The sequence below is a fragment of the Salarias fasciatus genome, chromosome 16 (genome assembly GCF_902148845.1).
Source record: "Salarias fasciatus chromosome 16, fSalaFa1.1, whole genome shotgun sequence".
In the NCBI taxonomy this organism is placed as follows: domain Eukaryota; kingdom Metazoa; phylum Chordata; class Actinopteri; order Blenniiformes; family Blenniidae; genus Salarias; species Salarias fasciatus.
In genome coordinates, this window is record NC_043760.1 from 4,291,850 (window position 1) to 4,314,804 (window position 22,955).

Below are 22,955 nucleotides of genomic sequence, written 5' to 3' on the forward strand. Positions count from 1 at the left end.
AGAGGTCATCCTGAGGTAACCAGGATGTTGAGATCAATCAGAGGTCATCCTGAGATGAATGAGGTCAAACAGAGATCATCCGAAAGCTCTGGGATTCTGTGTGCATGTCACAGTGCAAAGCATTATGGGATTGATCACACTGAAATGAATGTGGTCACAATATTCCGATTGCTTTATTTCAGCCAATCTGATCCTGTAATCGGGAAGAATTCAATCTGATCGCCAAATAGTGACCATGTAAACACAGCTGAAGCTTTTCAAAAAGTTATTGTGCACACTGTGAGTATTTTGTTAATAGGCGGTTTGATCATTTTGTTTTATGCTGTTGCTTTATTAACACACAAATGGAGCTGAGATAAAGATTATTTTAGTTGCATTTTTGTGTGTATTTTATGCTTTGGATCATCTACAATAATTGCATAAAATAATCCAGATTGCATATGTTTGTCTTGCAAAACTTCAGACCACCTGTAATTCTTGTCAGTAATATTTAATTTAGCCTTTATTTCTAGCATGTGAACACATTACTACTTAATGTTGTTTATGTGTTTTTAATAATTAAGGCATCAGTTTGGATGGTTTGTTGCATAATGCATCAAATTATTACATTTGTTTAAAAATTGAAACACCCACATTTAAAAAAATCTGTTGTGATTTGTAACAAGTTATTGAAAATGAGGTGAAAATGTATTACATGTTGACATAATGCAGTGCTACACACCGGGGGGATCTGAATTTGATTTGGGGGGATCAGAGTAAAGGTCTGAGTGAAGGTCAGGCTGAATTGGGAGGAAGCTTTTTGGACTGTCTGGAGAGTTTCAATGTTCAGAGCAGCTGTGAGTGAACTACAGGTCAGTGCTGCCATCTGGTGGACAAGAGCGGCAATGACAACGAAACCACACCACAGGACATCTGGATTGCAAGTGTGTGTGTGTGTGTGTGTGTGTGTGTGTGTGTGTTGTCTCGGCTCACAGTGATGTGGCACCACACACACTTCAGGCCCGTCAGGCCCTGGTAACACTTGATGCTGCGGTGGCAGCGGTCACACTTGGTGGGCGAGTTTCCCTCGATCCAAATGTGCTGCATAGCCTGCAGGAGGAGAACATCACAGGAGTGAGAGCAGAACCCGGACGGTCAATGAACCCAATCCAGGAGCCCGCTGCAGGGACTGGGTGGGCGTGTCCCTCTCACGGCATGGGCGTGTTCTTACGTTGGTGTGCCTGCGGGACTTGGCGTAGGTGCTGATGCAGGCGGCGATGTCTTTGGACGCGCAGCGTTCATGAACCGTGTACTTGCATACTGAAGGAGAAGAACCAGAGAGAATCTCAGTCTACCACACAAGTTACAGTACAGTTACTGCAGCAGCTTGGAGTCAGTGTTGTGTGTTGGAACCTTGTTGTTGTACTGTTGTGGCAGTATTTGGGTCATGTTGTGTGTTGTGGCAGTGTTGTGGTAGTGTTGTGTTAGTGTTGTAGCAGTGTTGTGGTATTGTTGTGGTACTGCTGTAGTAGTGTTGTGGCATTGTTGTGATAGTGTTGCAGCAGTGTTGTGGCAGTTTTAGGGCAGTGTTGTGGTACTGTTGGGGCAGTGTTGTAGCAGTGTTGTGTGTTGGAACAGTGTTGTGGTACTGCTGTAGCAGTGTTGTGGTAGTGTTGTAGCAGTGTTGTGGTACTGCAGTAGCAGTGTTGTGGTAGTGTTGTAGCAGTGTTGTGGTAGTGTTGTAGCAGTGTTGTGGTAGTGTTGTAGCAGTGTTGTGGTAGTGTTGTAGCAGTGTTGTGTGTTGGGGCAGCTCTGGCTTCTCACAGGAGCAGCACAGCCCCTGCTTGCGGACGCCCAGCAGCATGGTGTGGCAGTAGTTGCAGTAGGCTGGCTTGTTGAAGTGCTTCAGACGCCACACGTGCTGCCCGTCCTCCTGCATGTTCTAAGGAGGACAGGAGTAATCTGATTACACTCTCATCACACTCCAGGAAGCAGTGACAGGTGAAGATGTGTGCGGCAGACGCACCGTGTCCATGCCCAGGAGCACCAGCAGGGGGACGGTGGTGAGGCCTCCTCTGATCCACTCCTCCAGAGTCACCGTCCCGTCTCGGTCCAGGTCGATCTCCTCCATCATCTCCTTCAGTATCTGCAGGATCAACGGCTGGATCACCCTCATGTCCAGGGTCAAAGGTCACACAGGGGTTTCTGTCATGCCACTTGGTGGAGTTTTACCAGAAACAACAAGAACTGCAGCAGCGTCTGGATCAGGTCTCTCTGTGTGTGTGTGTGTGTGTGTGTGTGTGTGTGTGTGTGTGTGTGTGTGTGTGTGTGTGTGTGTGTGTGTGTGCGCTCACTGGCTGTAGCTCTGTGGAGTCCCACTCCAGGTACTCGGCAACGTGCATCATCTGATTGATGATCCGGTCCAGCTCCTGTGAAGAGGCAGGGGACAAAACGGTGAGACGGAGTGATGTGGGGTGAGGTGGAGTGAGATGGAGTGAGGTGGAGTAAGGTGGAGTAAGGTGGAGTGACACAGTGGTGATATGGATTATTGTGACTTCAGGTTTATTGTGACGCTGTGTGAAGGACACCAGTCGCGGCCGGTTTTGTCCGCCTACACCGCGACTGGCGGGCGGCGTTAGTTCACTTCTGCATTGGCGGGGGCGCTCGTTTTCACACCCGCGCATTCCAGGCGCATTCCAGACAGCACAACAGGTAGGGCACGATTATTTTTAATAAACTGGTTAGTTCAACACTGCCGGCCTGGAATACGCGGGGGTGGAAACAAGCGCTCCCGCAAATGCGGAAGTGAACTAACGCCGCCCGCAAGTTGCGGTGTAGGCGGACAAAACAAGCACTCCCGCCGCCAGCGCCCCTCGCCACCGGCCGCGACTGAAGGACACCCTGCCTTGACTTGAGCTGGGAGGACTCATGAACCGGGCTGATGGGAGACATGGCAGAGAAGGAGTTCTGTGTGAGCGTCAGTCTTTACTCTCAGTCAGCTGACTTGTCTGTAACCCTGCAATCCTGAAACGAATCCTCCTTGTGCAGCATCGACGCCTCATCTGTGGCTCTGATTCACCAAAAATTCAACAAGTGGGAAGAAGCGAGACGCAGTGGGGTGGAGTGAGACAGAGTGAGATGGAGAGGGATGGAGTGACACGGAGTGAAACTGAATGAGACCCAGCAGGACATCTCTGAGGGACGATGACAAAATTGATTTCAAAACATCCAACTATTGGAGAAACATCTGGAATAATTTACATTATTTTATTTCGAATGTCACCTTCTTCCATTGTCTCTCTCTCTCTCTCTCTCTCTTTCACTCACACACACACACACACACACACACTTACTGAGCTGTCCAGTACTCCATTACCATCGGTGTCGTAGAGCCGGAACATGACTGCAGAGGGAGACAGAGAGCTCATGTTACTGCATGTCCCTCTTAGTGTGTGTGTGTGTGTGTGTGTGTGTGTGTGTGTGTGTGTGTGTGTGTGTGTGTGTGTGTCACTCACACTCCAGCTTGTCCTCAGGCGTGCCCCGCTCTAGCAGAGACAGGTAGCAGACGATGTCTTTGAGGAAAACTACCTGAGACGGAGACGTGGAGCCGTTGTGAGGAGAAGACGACCGCCGAGACTTTTCAGTGTGAGTCCGCTCTGTCAGAGTAACACAACCATGGTCACACAACCAGAGCAACACAACCAGAGCAAGACAACCAGAGCAAGACAACCAGAGCAACACAACCAGAGCAAGACAACCAGAGCAAGACACTCACTGCAACAGATGACAGAACCAGAGAAAAACAACAGAACATTTATCTATTTGTTTTCTCATACGTGTGTGTGTGTGTGTGTGTGTGTGTGTTGCTCCTGCAGTACACTCCATGTTCAGCTGGCAGGACTCAGTAGGAGGAACACTGACACTCCCTCAGACATCACACTCATTACCAACACCAACCCCCCCCCATGGAGGCCGTGTGTTCGTCCCACCTGGGTGGAGGTTTGGGGACGTCTGTGTCCGGCAGGGGGCGGGGTCGGGGGCGGAGGCAGGTTTGACCTGGGCGCAGGGCGAGCAGTGGAGCCCCCCCGCGGCGGGGGCCTCCGTGCCGGAGCGCTGGGAGGAGGAGCGGGAGGAGGAGCAGGGCGAGGTGGAGGCTCCACACAGCTCCGGGGTGTGCCGGCCCATCGAGGACCGGATGCTCTTCCCGTTCACCCCTGAGGAAACAGACACCGAGGAGAACCCGAAGCAGAGAACACCAGGAGCAACCGCTCTGCACGAACCACCCGGTTCTGTTTTATTCTTTTCAGGCTAAGAGGCTTTTCCAACCGCTGACATTTTGACGGGGTCATGATTCAGAGCCGCGAGGTTCTCGTACCTGTGATGGGGGCGCACGCCACTTCGGTTTGAATGGAGATGCCTGCGTCGATGGAGCGGGGATCTGTGGGAAGGGCGGGCAAATGAAAGAACCATCAACCACTGAAGTTCAACGCTTCATGGAAACATGCCTGCTCCACATGGATCTGCACTGGAGCAGGAGCAAAGGTTCGAACCCTGAACAGGAGCTCCAGCAGAAGAAACCAGCGGAATAGTGAGCCTTAAAGAACCAAGATCTGGTTGTCTTGGTTTATTTTTTGGTGAGTTGGTTGGTTGGTTGGTTGGATAGTTGGTCAGGTGGGTGTTGGTTGGGTGGTTTGTCAGTTGCTCAGGTGGTTGCCAGTATTGGGCAAATTACTTTCACTTTCAGTAATTAGTTAGAGTAACAATATTTTAAAAGTATAATTATGAGACTGAAACACATGTTTAAATATGTTAAAGAATCTCAACACCCACCTAATGGAACTTTCAGATGCAGGTTCTATTATTTATTATGAAACTGAATCTGTGATTAAAGGAATGAAGGGACATTTGACAGAATAAATTACAAACAGGAAGCACTGCATTAATCTAAATTATTCAAATGCTGCTGTGTGAAGAGACGAGACACCACTCGAATTAGATTTGTAACTGTGGATAGCATTTCTACATCTACTGACATACATCTATTGACATAGATATGCGTCAAAATGCCTGTGCTTTCTTTGCACCAATGCGGTTCCTTCTTTATGTCCACGATGGAGGACAAACCAGCTGAAAGCAGTGAATTATAGCTCCTCGTATTATTGGCAGTAATGAGTAAAGGTGTTGTAACAGTGGAAAAAGCCATTAGATTACTTCTGACTAAAAATAGTAACGCCATTACTAACACCGTTTATTTTAAAGTCGTTACTCTCATCGCTGGTGGTTGGCTGTTCTCTTTGGTGGGTGGTTGTTTGGGTTGGTTGGTTGGTTGGTTGGTTGGTTGCCAAGGCAACAGAAGCTGCCTACCCAGTGAACTTGTCCCCGCCTGAGACTGCTCTGGACAGCAGGCCTCCGTCTTGCTCTTGAAGGACGTGAAGAGATGCTGACACAGCTCTTCAGGGAGGTCGTTCTCCAGGTAGGTGGCCATGAAGAGCTGGAAGCCATCGTAGTCGATGGGCTACAGAGAGGCGAGAACCGAAAGGTCAGAACACGACGGCGTTACAGACTGAGAGGACACTGAGTGGACAGAAACAGAAGGTACAGATGTGATGGAGGCGATGTTCGTTCTGTGGTACCGTCTTCTTCAAATTGGCCGAATCAAATCTAGAAACTCCTTCAAAACATTTCAGAGTCCAGTCGACCCACCAGCAGGTCGCAGCTCATACCTGAAGTGATGTTACAGCGAGTAACTTATGATACGACGGGTTGATCCAATTACATGGAAGGATGGAGGGTGAAGCCCAGGATTACAGATTTACGGAGGATTATTGTGGGTTGAATGGGGTATATGGGGTATTTGTTGGTTATATGGTCTTTGTGGGGGTTTCGCTGGGTTGTAAGGGTTATGTGAGGTTACTGTGGGTCATGTGGGGTTACTGTGGGTCATGTGGGGTTACTGTGGGTCATGTGGGGTTACTGTGGGTCATGTGGGGTTACTGTGGGTCATGTGGGGTTCGTGGACAGGATGCCCATGCAGTTGGCCACAGACATCACACAGCATGCAGAACTGGCCGAGGCCTCGAGGCTTACTTGGCTGAGAACATCCTGCTTCTGTTTAACAGGTGCAAATGAGGGGAGGGGGAGGGGTGAGGGAGGAGAGGTGGAGGAGGGAGGGAGTAGAGGGGGAGGAGTGAGGGGGGAGTGAAGGTGAAGAGGGGAAGGAGGGAGGGAGGAGAGGTGGAGGAGGGAGTGAGGGGGGAGGGGGAAAGAGAGAGGGGAGGAAAGGGTAGAAACGAACAAGGATTATCTGCTTTGTGTTTGCAGGACTCACCTGAGCAGGTAAACAGGAAGTGAGTGAGACGAGGTGAAAAAAACAACAGGAAGTGAATCCCTTTCAAAATAAGAGGAGTTGTGAGCTTTTTAAGTTTTTAATGGAAGAAGCTGCTGATACACATGAAACATGTGAATCATGACACGTGTGTGTGTGTGTGTGTATGTGTGTGTGTGTGTGTGTGTGAAACAGAGAGAGACCCAACTAAACTACAAATACACAACATGAGCAAAAACCAAACAAAAAACTCAATAAAAAACAGAACATGGGAAAAAAGACATGTAAAGGCAACACGGTTAAACTTGTTGACACTTCTAGCTGGTGTCATTCTGCGATGTCACGTGATGCTCTCACATGTGCAGGAGACAGAACGGCACTCCTTCCGCCGGTTCAGCAGCACGAGCATCTGAGTGTTTCCTCCAACAGACAACCTGCACAGTCCTCCCGGATCTGAACAGGAGTCGGTCTGAGTGTGGACGTCACAGACGGCCGACTCAGGAGGGTCCCGGGACAGACGCACACACAGCCTGATGCCTCTCACACACCATTAATGAGAGAATCATGAAGCAGCTCCACAGGGAGACACTGCAACACCCACTGCAGCACGCTACAACACACAGCATCCATCCATCCATCCATCTTCCACCGCTTATCCGGGACCGGGTCGCGGGGGCAGCAGTCTCAGCAGAGATGCCCAGACTTCCTGTCCCCAGACATTTCCTCCAGCTCCTCTGGGAGGATCCCAAGGCGTTCCCAGGCCAGCCGAGAGACATAGTCTCTCCAGCGTGTCCTGGGTCTTCTACGGTGTCTCCTTCCGTTGGGACATGCCCGGAACACCTCCCCAGGGAGGCGTCCAGGAGGCATCCTAAACAGATGCCCGAGCCACCTCAGCTGGCTCCTCTCAATGTGGAGGAGTAGCGGCTCTACTCCAAGCTCCTCCCTGGTGACTGAGCTCCTCCCCCTGTCTCTAAGGGAGCTCAGCCACCCTACGGAGGAAGCTCATTTCAGCCGCTTGTATCTGGGATTTTGTCCTTTTCTGTCATGACCCAAAGCTCATGACCATTGGTGAAGGTCGGGACGTTGCCTTTCGGCTCAGCTCCTTCTTCACCACAACGGACCGATACAGTGACTGCATCACTCCAGACGCTGCACCGATCCGCCTGTCAATCTCATCTCCATCCGTTTGACACTCCTCCACTTGAGCCAGAGTCTCTCCACCGACCTGGAGAGGGCAAGCAACCTTCCTCCGGTCGAGGACCATGGCCTCGGATTTGGAGGTGCTGATCCTCATCCCTGTCGCTTCACACTCGGCTGCAAACCGCCCCAGTGCATGATGGTCCAGGTTTGATGGAGCCAACAGGACAACATCATCTGCAAAAAGCAGAGATGAAATCCTGTGGTCCCCGAACCGGACCCCCTCCGGCCCCTGGCTGCACCTAGAAATTCTGTCCATAAAAATAATTAACAGAACCGGTGACAAAGGGCAGCCCTGCCAGGGTCCAACATGCACCGGGAACAGGTCCGACTTACTGCCGGCAATGCGGACCAGACTCCTACTCCGGTCATACAGAGACCGGACGGCCCTTAACAAGGGGCCCCGGACTCCGTATTCCCAGAGCAACCCCACAAGACACCACGAGGGACGCAGTCGAACGCCTTCTCCAAGTCCACAAAACACATGTGAACTGGTCGGGCGAACTCCCATGAACCCTTGAGGCCCTATGGAGGGTCTAGAGCTGGTCCACTCTTCCGCGACCAGGATGAAAACCGCATTGTTCCTCCTGAATCCGAGGTTCGACTATCGGTCGAACCCTCCTCTCCAGTACCCTGGCATAGACTTTCCCAGGAAGGCTGAGGAGTGTAATCCCCCTATAGTTGGAGCACATTCTCCGGTCCCCCTTTTTGAACACACACTTCAAAACATATGGCAACAAAGCGACATACAATGAACGCACACTGCAACACATTGCAAAATAAATATATATCAAGAACACTCAGGTCGACTGAGGACTCAGGTAGACTGAGGTAAAGTCAGGTGAACCCAGGGAGACTGAAGTGGACTCAGGTGCACTCACCTGTTCCGGGTTGTATTTAGAGAGGACGCCGTCACCATGAAACTCCTCCAGGACGTCCTTCAGTTTCTTGGTGGAATCTGAGGAACAACAATACAAATAATTAAAACTATGAAACACCACAAGAAGCTACAAGAGGCTGCAGAAACTACAGGAGGCTATAGAAGCTACAGTCAGCAGGAAGAAGATGTACTATAATGTAGGAGTTAGAAGGTGGAAGATGCTCTATAATGCTAATGCTAATGCTAATGCTAAGACAGCAGCTCTCTCAAGTCGACGTTGGGTTGTACTTACATTCACTGTACTGCTGCAGCTGACTGAACTCAGCTGGGCTCAAACACACCCAGCTGCTGTCTCCCATGCTGTGTGTGTGTGTGTGTGTGTCTGTGTGTGTGTGTGTGTGTGTGTGTGTGTGTGTGTGTGAGAGAGAGAGACGGTTATCCTCGGCTCGGCTGCTGCTGTGGCTTCATGTCTTCAGTCTCGGTCCAGCTGAGGGACTCTGGAGCTCCTGGATTAATTCCAGGGATTGGTGTGTGTTCGCCCTGCAGAGAGACGAGCGGTGAAGACGGGTCGATCCCAGTCTGAGGACTTTCTGCCTCAAAACAACACTAAACTTCACTTTCACTTTGCCTTCTTGCTTTCTGACTTGTAATGTGATTGACAGGAATCATCCTTTAAATTGTAAATAAAACAAAAACCATAAAAATCATCGTGCATGCGCCGACAGCAGTGGCTCCATGTCGCCTGGGCCTCGGTGTTGCGGTCTGTTATTCTGTTATATTCTTTTGTCTGTTGACGTGTCTGATGTAAGCTACAATGCTGGTCATCTGAATTTCCCCTCTGGGGATTAATAAAGTACTTTTAACGGCTGGACTGCAGCGTCGTGCTTTACTGGCTCTGAGGAACCGCCTACACACAACCGTCTCAGTGAAAACACTAAACTTCTGTGGTGTTTCGGGCTCCGTTTATACGACAACGGTGCTGAGACACTGAAAGTATGAAAACAGAATTTTGTGACAGCGCTTCGGTTGTGGAGGAAACTCTGGTCCAGGTCCAGGTCCAGGTCCTGGTGCTGCTCCTGATGCTGATCCTACTCATGGTGCTGGACCGGCTCCTGGTCCTGGTCATGGTCTCACAGCCGTGGACAAATGACAGCACCAGCTAGTGGACCAACAGGAAGACAACCTGGTTTTCAGTGTTCCATTTCCATGGAAACGGTCATGGTTTTCAGAACACTGTCCTGTAAACGTGATACTTTTCTGAACTGAAGCGGTCGCGAGGTGACCGGGGCGTACAGCCTTGTTTCCACAGCTCCTCTTCTGGCGCTACTGCAGGGTGCATGCTGGTCCTGGACAGGATGGGTTCCCGTACAGCTAATGAGTTGCGTGTCTCCACGGCAGTCAGCACGGTGTGAATGTAGACGGGTTGTGAACGGCCATGTAAGGACGCAGGAACGTGACAGAAATCATGGCGCTCGGCTCTCTGGCGGCTCTGCTCAGCCCAAAGGGAAGCTGGGAGCCTCCATTCTCTGTGATACAGCTGGGAAATCTTTCTTTTCCTGAGCAGCAAACTGCTCCTCTCCTGTTCTGGAGAGAAGCGCCTGAACGTCGTAAGGAGACCAGCGCTGTGTGACGCCGACATAAAAAAAAAAAAAACAGAGTAAAAATAATCAGTGTGTGTAAAGCAGCTCATGCAGAACGCAACCTAGAGTTTCTCCAGCTGATAAACTGATTAAACACGGCAGGTTTGTCCAGAGTGACGGTGCAGCTGGCACCTCAACAGGGGAGAGCAGGGAAGTGGTCCGGGTTGAGTACGGGACCTGAGACACTATCCACAACTTTACTCAGTGGAAACATACGACAACCCGACCCGTACCGTGCCGCACCGCCAAAAGACACGCTGTGAAAACGAGGCTTAAATGTCCCCAGTAGAAGCAGTGAAGTAGGAGACACATAAAGACAGTCGGGCCGGTTTTGTTCCGATCACGGACGTCAAACTCCAGATGATCTTCTGTCTCATGACATCCTCTTGTGGTCAGAGTAAATTTGTCCCGATAATCAGCGATAAACAGATAAACTGATCAAAAACCATGTGTGGAAAGCCGAGGACTCCCGAGTCCTCGCTCAGAGAAATGTGACGCGCAACAGAACGCAGAATATCAGGAAGCGAGCTTCTCAGCTGACTGAGGACCACAGGAGAAAGCTGTTTTCTGTCTTCTTAGGTTTGACATTTGGGGTGTTGTCCATAGATGGTAGATGGGGTTGTTGTTGGTACTTTGAGGAGTTTAGTGGAGGACTCTCTCTGAGCAGGTGCGCTTCCTGCTGAATGAGTCAGTGGCGCTGCAGTCACTGGTCTTCGGTGTGGGTGCAGGACGCTACAGTCTGACAGCTGCTGATGGAGGGAACAGTGCAGAGGAGGACGTGACGGCCCGTCACCGGCAGCGCTTCGGTGACAAACAGCGTCGCACAGGAAGCACGCGGCTCCGGAGCGCTCTTCACAGGAAGTTCTGTCACCGGGTGATTAAACGGACAGCAGCAGCTTTTCTGTGTCAAACATCAGTCACTTACAGCTCCGAGATAATCTTCTAAATATAGAGCTGGATTCGCAGTTTTTCTGTTTCGTTTGGAGTTTAATGTTTCATGAATGTTTCTTTGGATCGGCACACAGAATTACACAGCTCTTTATCCAGCTCAGACTGTCAGGAGGGATGAAGGAAGGCTGACCTGGACAGAGGAGAGGTCCATCACAGAGAGAGAGGCAGAGAGAGAGACACACAGACACACACTCAGAGTAAGAGAGACAGAGCGAGACAAACAGAAAGACATAAAAACACACACACACACACACACACGCAGACACACACACACTCAGACTGCAGACGGCGCCTGTGAGGACTCATCCTGATGAGGATTCACCCCCAGAGGTCATCAGCTCTGATTCACTCGGCACTAAGTGGCTTTAAACACTTCGCAGCTTCTTTTATTCAGTGTGTTTTCAGTTTGTCACGCTGACCAACTGAAGCAAACGAAAATAACCCAACAGGAAGGCGTCACATTCCTGCTCGCTTCATATTCCCCACAAAAACCTCGGTCGGACACAGGTTTCTTTTCTTCAGCAACAGGGAATGCAAAAAGGATTCCAGTCAGGCAATTAGCATCAGCATGATCAAAGGTAGCGTGTGTCGCTGTTCTGCTCCTCTGGATTACTGCTAACTTTAGGCTGCACTGACACAACAAAAACTTTAAAATAAAGACATACAACTTTCACAGCATTTTGGCGACCATTTCCATGACAACGGAGCTCAGAGTCACTTCAAATACAACTTTTTGAAAACACTCCAACTCCAGGGAAAACAGGGCGGACGCAGTTTTTCTCAAATGCTGTTATTATGCATGCATGAGACGAATCACCACAGCTAACAACCAGATTATAAAGCATCTTCCTCCTCGAACAACCAGATTATAAAGCATCTTCCTCCAACTAACTGATGTTGCTTCAGAGGAACTTAATGAGTGAATGGCATTGGTTCCAACAGAGCTAATGGATCAGCTGATGCTAATGCTAACCTCACAAAATACAGACATGTGACGACTACTAACTGAGAAACTCAACAGAGTAACTAATTACTTTTCATCTGCTGTAACAAGTGAGAGAACTGGACTGATTGTGGCGGAGGTAACTGGAGAGTGAGGTTCCTCCTTCACTGCCGTGCTCCAGAGTGAGTCTCACAGCGAGACAGGAAGCGCTTGCGGAGCTGAAGCATGGCGGGTTCGTGAAGTAGGAGAAGGAATGTGGCGCTCCGGCAGAGCGCGGCTCGCCCTCCTGCTCCTGCTGGAGGGATTTCATGGGCTGGATTTAGACTCTCATATTGTCTCAGAGATTAGGCTGCAGCAGGCTGAGGCTCACGTCTTCCCATAAAAGGGCTGCGGCTCGTCTCCCGTCAGGACTCGACACGACGCAAACAAACTGGTCCGAAATCAGATTTCTCTGGGAATTCTGCTCCTGACCTGTGTTCACCTCTGTCCTCTCCAGAAGCAGCTCCGTGTTCACACCTGCAGCTGAACCTGAAGGGATTCTGCTGCCGGGTGATGGATGGACGGATGACCTTCTTTCTGAGGCTCCGATAACGACGTGACGCATCGTTTTCACGTTTGTGTTGCAAGAAACATTCATGTTTACACAGCAACATTTTAAAAACACATGGAAACAGCAGAAACACTGAAAGATGTAGTGACAATGCTGGTCCACTAGTTGGTGCTGCTGATGAAATGAAACCACACACACACACACGCTGCAGAGGACCATACACTCAACAATATGAGAACACGGACATTCATATGGACAGAACACTAAAGAAGTTAATATCAGTCAACACAAGTTGAAGACGTTCTCATTATTATTTCTGTTTTCGGTCCACTGAAGCTGCAGCTGATGGTGTCAGAAATCTTTCCTTTGAAGAACAATCATGTGTTCACGAAGTCCCCTGATTATTTCTACAGTCCTTCTTAAGGAGTTGATGGACTGCAGGACGAGGAGTCCTCATCCAAGATGGCAGCGAGGCTGAACACAGAGCAGTCAACTAGCTCTCCAAATACATCTATGTTGTTTTCTAAGTTGCTGCATCCGTGTTTAATATATTGGGAACTGATAGGAATTTTGTTAACTGCTCAAAAAAAAAAAAATGTGTTCGTGTTGGACTCGGGAAGGACAACATGGGGAAACATTTTATCGCCATAAACTCACACCTGTCAATACGGATCAAATTAAGAACAGATCACCATTTTTCTCAGTTTGAAATGTTTCCTGTTACTCTTCACTGAGATTTGAAGATATCAGGTTAATTTTTATTGAAATATTTATGTTGAGACTGGAGCGCTGGGCGTCCTGAGACGAGTGGTGAATGGCCACGTTTACGTGAGACTTTTCATTCTGAATAAAAGTTAATTCTGCTTTAGAGTGACCCTGTAAACGCCTAACTCCTCATGAAATGGTTATTCCGAATTAAACTTAATTACGAATAAAGTTGCTGGTTTGTTCTGATTTTAAAGCAGAATTAAATAATTGCTCATCATTTAAATCTTTTATTCTGCTTTAACTTAACTCCAGTCTTTCTGCTCGTGCTCGTTCCCAGAGGCGCTCATATACCAAGATGGCCGCCCAGTACAAAGGTCGGATTGAAACGGAGACGATGTATTTAACGGAAACCTCAGAGGAAACTGATATAATGAAACAAGCGGACGGACGGAAGAATAAACATGGAACTTTTTAAAGCTGCAGCGTCGAAGTTAATTGAGTAAAAAAGAAATGAACGACACAGGAACTGGAGGCTGTTTACCTCTGGTAGATGTAAATACATAACTTCTTCCTTCTGGCCAATCAGAACCCTTAAAAAGCCCCAGAGTATAAATTAGACTTCATGGTGTTTTATAACTACTCGCATCGTTACTACATCTGAGTTATGACAGGTTAGTACTCATAGTCACATCTGTGCTAATGAAACGCCTAAAATGTGACTAAAGACAGAGGAAATGTGCTGGGCCTCTGATAGCGTGTCGTTAGCTTGGGTTAGCAATCTGACATGCTGAGCCGAAGTGAATCTGAAGAGGATGGCTGACCAGCACGTCGGCGTGTGACGGATGTGAAATCACAATGAGACGGAGCTGAAAGTGCATCTGTCTGAGGTGGGGAAGTGAAATTAGAAGTAATTTGTTGTGTTGCTGGGTGAGTTCAATGCGCTGTGGTTGAGCTCAATCTGTCTTTTTACAAAAGCACAATGAAACATGACGGAGAGGAACTGAGGGGGAAAAAAAAAACAACTGAATGATCTGAGTCACCAGGTTTAATCTGGACTTAAAATCTGGACCTCAAATGTGTTTTCATTTATGAAAAAATGACATTCAGAACTCAGTCACAAAACAAAACAAATAGTGAGTTGATGTCACAAGCAGTTAGTGCTGGAAGATGCTCCATAGCCTGGATGTTAGTGGCAGAAGATGCTCTCTAACAAACAGATTCATGAACTGACACCAAAAGCAGAAACAAATCAGCTGACACAAACTACCAACATGCAGACAGCTCTGGTAGAGTGAAGCTAACTGCAGTTTAAATATGTTCATGCTAATCACAGCTACTGTGGATATATGCTAATGCTAATGCTAACTCCCAGTGGGACATATCCATATAAATACTGGAAGCACAGAGTTACTTCAGCATGAATGACACTCGCCTTTGACAAAGCCAACAGGTCAGAGAGAGACATCAGCTTTAGATAATGCTAATGCTAACGCTCAAGCTAAGCTCAGGAGTATGAGTAGAAACAGCCAAAGCTCACACAACAAGGCCCTCCTTTTCCCAGACACGGGAGCTGCTTTGGATAATGGTCATGCTAATATACAAAGGCTAACAGTCTGCTCGGTTAGCGGGACACAAAAAGATGGCTGTTTCGAGTGATGCTAAGCTTTGTTAGCGGCAGGTAAGAGAGACGCGAGATATGTCGGAGCTGTGCTGACGCTAACAGTTAGCAAAGGGAGCTAAAGCTGCTTCAGGTGACGCTGTTACATCTCCAGCCTGACTAAAGTAATGAGTCATCAACTTAAAATGTAGCTGTAACTAAATTATCGATTACATATCAGCAATGCTCAAGGAACAGAGTAAGCTAATGCTAAAGCTAATCCTGCCTCAGAAGGAGCCCGCTGCGACTGGAGTAATGGAGCTACTCATCCCATGAGCAGCCGTCCGATGGCAGGGATGCACCGATCCTCCGACTCGCTCCGCCCAGCGCCTCCTGGAGGCCCAGGCTCCACCGGGAGTCCCGGGTCTTTGTGGCGGACATAAATAACCGAGACACTCGGCGGCTTCTTCATGGGATGTAATTAGACGAGCCGACAGGAGATTAATGAGGAGAAGCAGGCGAGGCAGCCGGGACGCAGATTTAAACATGACTACAGGTGGATTCACTCACAAGGGGACTCTCACATTCAGGGTGAGATGAGCTAGAGGCGGTAGAGGAGATACCAATCCCAACCCCACCCTCAGGTGGGAAACAGTTTGTTACATTTCACAGCACAGAACAGAAAATCCATGTGAAACCTCTCTATGGCGGGGGGAAGATGCTCTATAATCTGGATGTCAGTGGAGGAAGATGCTCTGGATGTAGAGCTACGGTGGCTACAGGTTGATTCTAATGCTGTCTCCAGTAGAGCATATTCCACGGTGCTGACAGGAGGGCTGAGTTAGTCCAGAGGAACGAGGCTCCTCCTCCAGTAAACAGGAGATCAGTCAAGTAGCAACAGTTAACTCGCGCTATTATTGCTAAATGCTAATATCCTGGGGCGCTTCCATTTTTTCACTGAAATCAATTCTACTGATGAATATCACAGCAACAATGAGGTATCAGTGTGTGTGTGTGTGTGTGTGTGTGTGTGTGTGTGTGTGTGTGTGTGTGTGTGTGTGTGTTTCTGCTAATTTTAGCTTTCAAGTGATGCCGTTACAGCGACATGTTATATTTCCAGCATTCGTCTTCACACACACCTCCATGAAGCCAGCATTTGTCCTCACACTCACACACTCACACACACACACACACACACACACACACACACACACACACACACACACACACACACACACACACACAGAGGCAGGTTTAATGAATACACACTGTCACGGGAAACAGTCCCCTGTGAGGTGCTTCAAAACACTGGAAAGTTTACAGCACATCACACTGCTCCGAAGAGAAATACAGCTGATGATCGCCCCACACACACACACACACACACACACACACACACATATACACATGCACACACACAGGAGAAGGAGGACAGAGAAAGTCCTTCCTACCTCGGCTCATGGTCGCTGCTGCTGCTGCCTCAGTCGGTGTGAGAGCCAGCTCAGAGGCTGGAGGAGGAGGAGGAGGAGGAGGAGGAGGTGGAGGAGCAGAGGCAGCAGGAGCACGGCTGGTGTGTGTTTCCCAGCAGCAGCAGCAGCAGCAGTCGTCCTCTCAGCTCTCACAAACACTCAGCGACATGCAGCACGACAGCAGAGGAGGAGCGACATCCCTCCATCATCCAGGATGAATCCACCCATCTGTCCTCCGTCCGTCTGCCTGCCTGCCTGTAATCAACAGCTTCCAACGCTTTTATTCCTCTCTTTCTCTCTCCCCCTTCCTCTCTCTCTCTCCCTTCCTCTCCCGCTCCCTTCCTCACTCTCTCTCCCTTCCTCTCCCCCCTCTCTCCCTCCTCCCTCTGACCCCGCCTCCCTCTCTCCTTATATTAATATGTAAAATCATCTCCAGAGTCAAACTGTTCTTCAGGCTTTCAGTCAGGAACTGGACTGAAGACTGATTCTCTGAAATGTTCAGTATTCTACAGAGCTGTCCACTGTCACTTCCTGTTTGTTGCACCACACTCAGGTGCATGAAGTCGCCAACTAAAAATCTGATCAATCAAGATTCAGATCAGTTATGAACCCTGAACAGAGAACACCGAGGAACTCTGAAGCCACAGAGCAGACCGACAACAGCTGAGGAGCGACAGGTCAGACTGAAGGACGACGACGCTGGACCACAGCTGGACCAACAGCTGGACCACAGCTGGACCACAGCTGGATTAACAGCTGGACCACAGCTGGACCACAACTGGATCAACAGCTGGACCACAGCTGGATCAGCAGCTGAACCACAACTGGATCAACAGCTGGACCACAGCTGGACCAACAGCTGGACCACAAGTGGAAAACAGCTGGACCACAACTGGATCAGCAGCTGGACCACAAGTGGACAAACAGCTGGACCACCACTGGATCAACAGCTGGACCACAACTGGATCAACAGCTGGACCACAGCTGGACCAACAGCTGGACCACAAGTGGACAAACAGCTGGACCACAACTGGATCAACAGCTGGACCACAACTGGATCAACATCTGGATCACAGTTGGATCAACATCTGGACCACAACTGGACCACAACTGGATCAACAGTTGGATCAACAGCTGGACCACAACTGGATCAGCAGCTGGACCACAACTGGATCACAGCTGGATCAACATCTGGACCACAACTGGATTAACAGTTGGATCAACAGCTGGACCACAGCTGGATCAGCAGCTGGACTAAATTTGAAAAACAACTGAATCAAGAACTGAAAAAAGGCTGGATGAATAACTGGAAAACAGCTGGACCAACACCAAACAACAACTGAACCTACAACTGTACCAACAACTGGAAAACAACGGAACCAAAACTGGTCCAGCAACTGGAAACCAACTGGACCAACAACTGGACTACAGCTGGACCAGAACTGTATCAACAATTGGGAAACAGGTAAGTTGCAGGTGGACGTTTCCCACATCACAGTTTTTCGTAACATGCGATAAAACAAGAGGATCTTCATCCAGGAGCAGGAGGAGGAGGAGGAGGAGGAGGAAGAGGGAGGAGGAACAGCCGCTCTTCTGGGTTCTGCTGGCCTCATGCCAGGTCTGACGGTCTGATGGTCTGATGGCCAGGCTGTGTGATGAAGCGACTCTACATCTGCTGCGATCGTCCTGCTGACCTCAGCTCCCACTGACAACTCTGAATTATTTAAAGCCTCACTTCCAATTATTTCATCTTTAATTCAGAAGAAAATGCATGAATTAGACTTCAGAAAATCACAGACATTAGACCTTCAAACGGATAAATCAGAATGCTTCATTGTGATGATTTACATTCCTCCCAGAAGACACAACCAGGAAGGAAGTCATGGACTGTTTAGATGTTCAGACAGAAAAAGTTCAACGTTCCATTGGAGCTACATTGTTGCTACATTAGAAGCTACCATGATATTTATGGATGGTTTATCTACAGAGTTGAGTTTAAAAGACAGTTGTTGTAAAAACCTACTTGTCTGAAAAGAAGAAAAAGAAAAAGATTTCTGCTCAACTGGAAGTAACATCAACTTAATTGAAACTACAAGACATTTAAACCCGGTTTGAACATTTCCTAGTGAAAACCAGGCGCCAATCTCCAGTGCAGAAAAATCAAGCCGATGCAGAAGTGCAGAAAAGCTGTAATTCTGGGGGAGTTCCAGCAGGGGGCGATGATGTTGATTTCAAAAAGAGGCCAAGTCTCATTGGAACCCATTCAAAAATGCTGAATTTCCGAGTGCAAATAAACACATTAAAAGCCTAGTGTCTTTCACTCGATTCCACAACCGTATCAGTTTGACCAGACTCTCATTTTTATACAAGTCATCCGCTGGTTTTATATTCTGAGTTCAAGTTTTGCACAAATCCAGTCACAGCTCCTCCTCTGTCCATGTGATTTGGCCATGCACCAGGCTTGACCAATGACATTTAAATCCGGTTTACAGTGTTCAATATGGAGACGTCCTGCTGAAAGCTTGAAAACAGGATTTCAGAACGCCATGGCTGACGTCATGTTAGCTCCTTCCGTCTCTCATACAGTGTCAATGGAGAAAACACGGAGCTCCGCCTGTGTTTTCAGTGTCCGTTTACAAGACAACAATGCTCAGAGGCGCTGAAAACACAACTTTTAGAAAACACTTAGACTCTGCGCAGACTCAGAAATAAAACTTTACACAAACTCCTGGTCCTCTTGCTGGTCCAGGTCTTCCTGCTGATCATTCTACTGCTGCTCCTGGTCCTGTGCTCCACAGCCCAATGAAACAGTAGTTCTGCACATGCTCAGTAGATGGACAAGAAGAATGTTTTCCTCCGAAGCATCATGTCTTCAAGCCCATATTCTCCCGGTTCTGGTTGCGTTCCCAGTCCATATTCTCCTAGTCCTAGTTCCAATACATATCCTAATGCTCCTGGTCCTGGTCCTGGTTCAGGTCCAGATTCTCCTGGACTTGGTAGTTTTAGTTGACAGTCACTGTAAAACAACCCGGCTTGGTGTTCTGTCCATATGAATGTATGTTGATGTTTACAGTGTAATGATCTCTGAAGCATGTGTGTGTGGTTTCATGACAAAAACAAACAACAGCACCAACTAGTGGACGGCCATGGAAACGACACTGTTTTCAGGAAATGGACATCACGTTGAAAATGCCACTGTGTAGACATGACGCTTCTCTGAAACAAAAACTGAAAAATGTTTCCAAATACAAACTGCGAGCAGTATTTAGGAGAATACATGTGAAGGTAAATAAAACAGACAGCATTCAGTACTGGAGAGAATATATATTACAGCCCCGCCCCCAGCCCCGCCCCCTCTGCAGGTGAAGGCACTTTCATTGTGAAAATGAAGAGGTTTGAGTTTCCTGTTGCTCTCCGCCTGTGAACATCTGTGGCTGTAAGGAAATGTAACCCAGACCTCTGCAGATATTTGACTGTCAAATCAGTCACATGCCATTTTCCCAGTGTCCAATGCACAGAGGGTCATCCAGGGACAGAGGAGGAAGGAGGAGGAGAGAAGAAGAGGAGGGAAGGCGGCGGGAGGAAGGGTGGTGGAGGAGCAGGAGGAGGAAGGAGGTGGTGTTGCTTTGAATGTGTGATTAGAGCATTTAAAAAAGAACATTTCTGTGACTCATTCTTTTGACACTGATGTTCTCATCATAGATGAGTCATTTGGAGGGAATCTGAAGCTTCAGGTGAGCTCCTCAAACCATCGGGTCCAGGTCTTTCTTCAGGGAGTCTGGTTCAGCTCCAAGGCTTTACCTGGTCTGAGTTTGTTCATATTAGTTCAGATCCAGTTTCACCACAGCGCTGCTCAGAGCCACAGAAAACAGAGTTTTTTGAAAACGATCATCACCCCAGGACCGGCAGCGTCGGCCCTCTGGGACCGGCCACACACCAGGTCTTTCACACTCACGGTTCTCCTGGACTCAAGTGGAACCACTGACCCAAGACCCAAACCGTCTGGTGAGTTCCCAGCTCAACTTTTCATCTGCATCCTCGACTTTTGGTGGAACAAGGGCCCGTCACAGACCCAGAACCATCCAAGACCCAGGCCCAGGCCCATTCCAGACCCAGGCCCATGCCAAATTTAGTTCCATCCCAGATCAACACCCAGGCCTGTTCTAGAATCGGCTGATCTTAAAAACCGAACCACACCTGTCCCAGACCAGGGTCCATCCCAGACCCAGCTGGTCTTAGACCCTGACCTGGCCCATCCTGTCCCTGCTGTCCATCTGTTCCCTGAGTCTTCCTTCTTTGCCCCCCGGTTGCCTCACCTGTTGCTCATTGGTCGACTGCTGACTTGGTTTGGTCAGTGTGTCTGTTGCCTTCAGGGGCAATAGGAAATAAAAGCACTCAATATAATCCAGGGCTCCAGCTCCAGCTCCAGCTCCTGGGTGGACCAAGCCATCGTGTCCTCACGTTGGGATCGTTCAGAGTGAAATAATGAAGTTAATGCAGTGTGGTGTGAAACACAGCTGAGCCTGTCTGGAGGCGCTCACACACTCTGCTGCAGGTGTTTCATCAACTCAGAGAAAAGATTTCTGCAAACAGCTGGAAGCCACAAACATCTTCAGCTCCGGGTGCTGTTTGACCAAAACTGTGTGACGGAGCACGAAGAGACGCTGTGCAGCGTCCGAGGAGCAGTGATGACGCTGAGAGAGGATGAAATCATCTACTCAAGAGGAATCAATAATGCAGTGTATTTGTCACGGCTCTTTTCTTTGTTTTATAGAAGGAAACCACTGTTCAGACGGAGCAGCGAGTCAACCTGCTGTAATGTCCAAGAATAGAAGAAGCAGCAGCAGTAAGAATCAGAGAGTCTTACAACAAAACAGACCATTGTATTGTACACCATCAAGTTTACAAGTTTTCAAGTGAAAATGTAAAACTTTCATTGTATTTGGGGGTTACATAACAACAGCACTCAGAGCCACTGAACAATGAAGATGCAGACGTGCAACGATGGGAGTTTAACTCATCAGTTTCCTTCTTTTCATCAGCAGGTAGAAGTACTCTGAGGTTTTGAAAGGTTCCTGTAAAGAAGCAGGACTTGTCAGCGGGACTCGGAGTCTCAGGCAGGTTCAGGTTCCGTTCAGCCTCTTTCTAACGATTTGTGCTGTGGACATCCGCAGTGAGGCTCGTACGCTAAAGCGTGCTAATCCCGTTAGGAGAGCAGCCTCTGGGTGGAGGAGGACGGAGCAGCACGCTGGTGTTTCCTCCAGGCGGATGGACTCCCTCCACGAGCAGCAGCGGAAATGAGAGGATGCAGCGTGACGACAGCAGGCCCGAGTAATGAGATGAGCGTCCAGCTGGAATTCTCTAATTCACCCATTTCCCACTCGGCTCTCTCTGCTCCTGTTCATGGACACAAAGTGGGACACCAGATATCCGTCTCAGGGCGGACAGGCACGCTAAGTTCAATTAGCTTCAAGAGACAGCACATTTCAAACTCTTCCAGCACTCTTCAGTCTGCGCTGACCTCGGGTTGTTCTCCATACTGAACACGGAACTCTGAAGTCTGCTCATGGACTTGGTTAGACGTGGGATTTTGATGGTTTCATCTATTTCTAGTTGCTTAATGTTCAGTGAACATGATTCCAGAAGCAGATTGATTAGTTTTACAGAGTTTAAAGGTACAGTGGGGCTCGTTGTGGACTTGATAGTTTGTAGTAGATTGTCATGATTATTTCATGTTGGCGTTGCAAAAGTTTGGAGCTATTTTTCTAACTGACATCATATGAAATTCTTTCTTTACTGTATCTGACTAGACTGAGTCTGGAGCAGTTTTGCTGTGATTTCCACTGAGAGGTGTGTCATGAAGCAAAGCAACCTGTTGTAAAATGGGGACAGTAGTTTGTCGTGTGTGAAGAAGCTTCAGAAGGGTCGTCGAACTCATTCTGTGAAGAAGGAAACTCAGATCAGCTGGATTCTCCAGCGCGGCGTCCTGCAGAACCTCAGCAGCTTCTGACATACATCAGCCAGCGTGACGCAACCGAGCTCTGTAAACAAACCTCGGTGTGCTGCTCTGGAGCCGTTTTTCAGTTTATGTTTCCAAGAATAGCTGCAGTAGGAACCCTGCAGCAGAGACATGTGACGGTGAGGAGCAGCGCAGATGGACGGCTGGAGAAAGGAAAACAGAGCCGGCCATCTCAGAAATGTGTGTTTTCCACTTGTTCAGGTCTATCATTAGACCTCCGCTTTGGGAACCTCCATCAGGCTTCTTGTTTGAATGTTTGGTCTCCATGACGATTTCCATCAAAGTGATAGTTGAAGAAAGCCGCTGTCCAAATATATCTGAGCAAAACGGAGAGTGAAGGTCTTCTGGTTTGAGTTGTCAGTTCTTGTATGGGCCCCCCAGACCCGGTTCCCGGTTAATAACACTGAGGTCAGGACAGGGAACAAGTCTCTATGTGCCCAATCCAACCACAACTCCAACAATGAGAGTTTCTTCTCTGCTGCTGGTTATTGGAGCTCACCTGGAAACCTGATCCATCGGAGGAGACCGCCTTTGTTGCTCTGCTACCTCCACAGTTTCACAGGTTTTCTCTTGGATGTTTTGTACTCCTCCACACTGAAGCCCATTCACTTGTTTTGGGTAATTGTTTTACAAAAATGTTAAATTTAAAGACCAAGTGTTCCGTAAACCATGTCTGGAGAGAACAACACGCTGTAAA

At 48.5% G+C, this 22,955-nt stretch overlaps 1 protein-coding gene across 2 annotated transcripts in view; it reads right to left on the minus strand.

Annotated features, from left to right (window-relative positions):
* dgkg (diacylglycerol kinase, gamma) overlaps window positions 1-16,444 on the minus strand; it is a 37,808-nt gene extending 21,364 nt beyond the window's left edge. Inside the window, exons 1-13 of one of the 2 annotated variants that reach the window (XM_030112463.1) lie at window positions 8,674-8,740; window positions 8,383-8,459; window positions 6,067-6,087; window positions 5,344-5,494; window positions 4,355-4,417; window positions 3,969-4,193; window positions 3,495-3,635; window positions 3,333-3,382; window positions 2,334-2,408; window positions 2,006-2,125; window positions 1,804-1,921; window positions 1,211-1,299; window positions 973-1,089 (exon numbers count right to left, since the gene is read on the minus strand). In XM_030112463.1, coding sequence (XP_029968323.1) covers window positions 973-1,089; window positions 1,211-1,299; window positions 1,804-1,921; window positions 2,006-2,125; window positions 2,334-2,408; window positions 3,333-3,382; window positions 3,495-3,635; window positions 3,969-4,193; window positions 4,355-4,417; window positions 5,344-5,494; window positions 6,067-6,087; window positions 8,383-8,459; window positions 8,674-8,740 — 1,314 coding nt within the window. Of the gene's footprint in view, window positions 1-972; window positions 1,090-1,210; window positions 1,300-1,803; window positions 1,922-2,005; window positions 2,126-2,333; window positions 2,409-3,332; window positions 3,383-3,494; window positions 3,636-3,968; window positions 4,194-4,354; window positions 4,418-5,343; window positions 5,495-6,066; window positions 6,088-8,382; window positions 8,460-8,673; window positions 8,922-16,221 lie in introns of those variants that run through there. The other variant, XM_030112464.1, reaches the window with a different exon arrangement.
* Window positions 16,445-22,955: the final 6,511 nt, after the last annotated feature.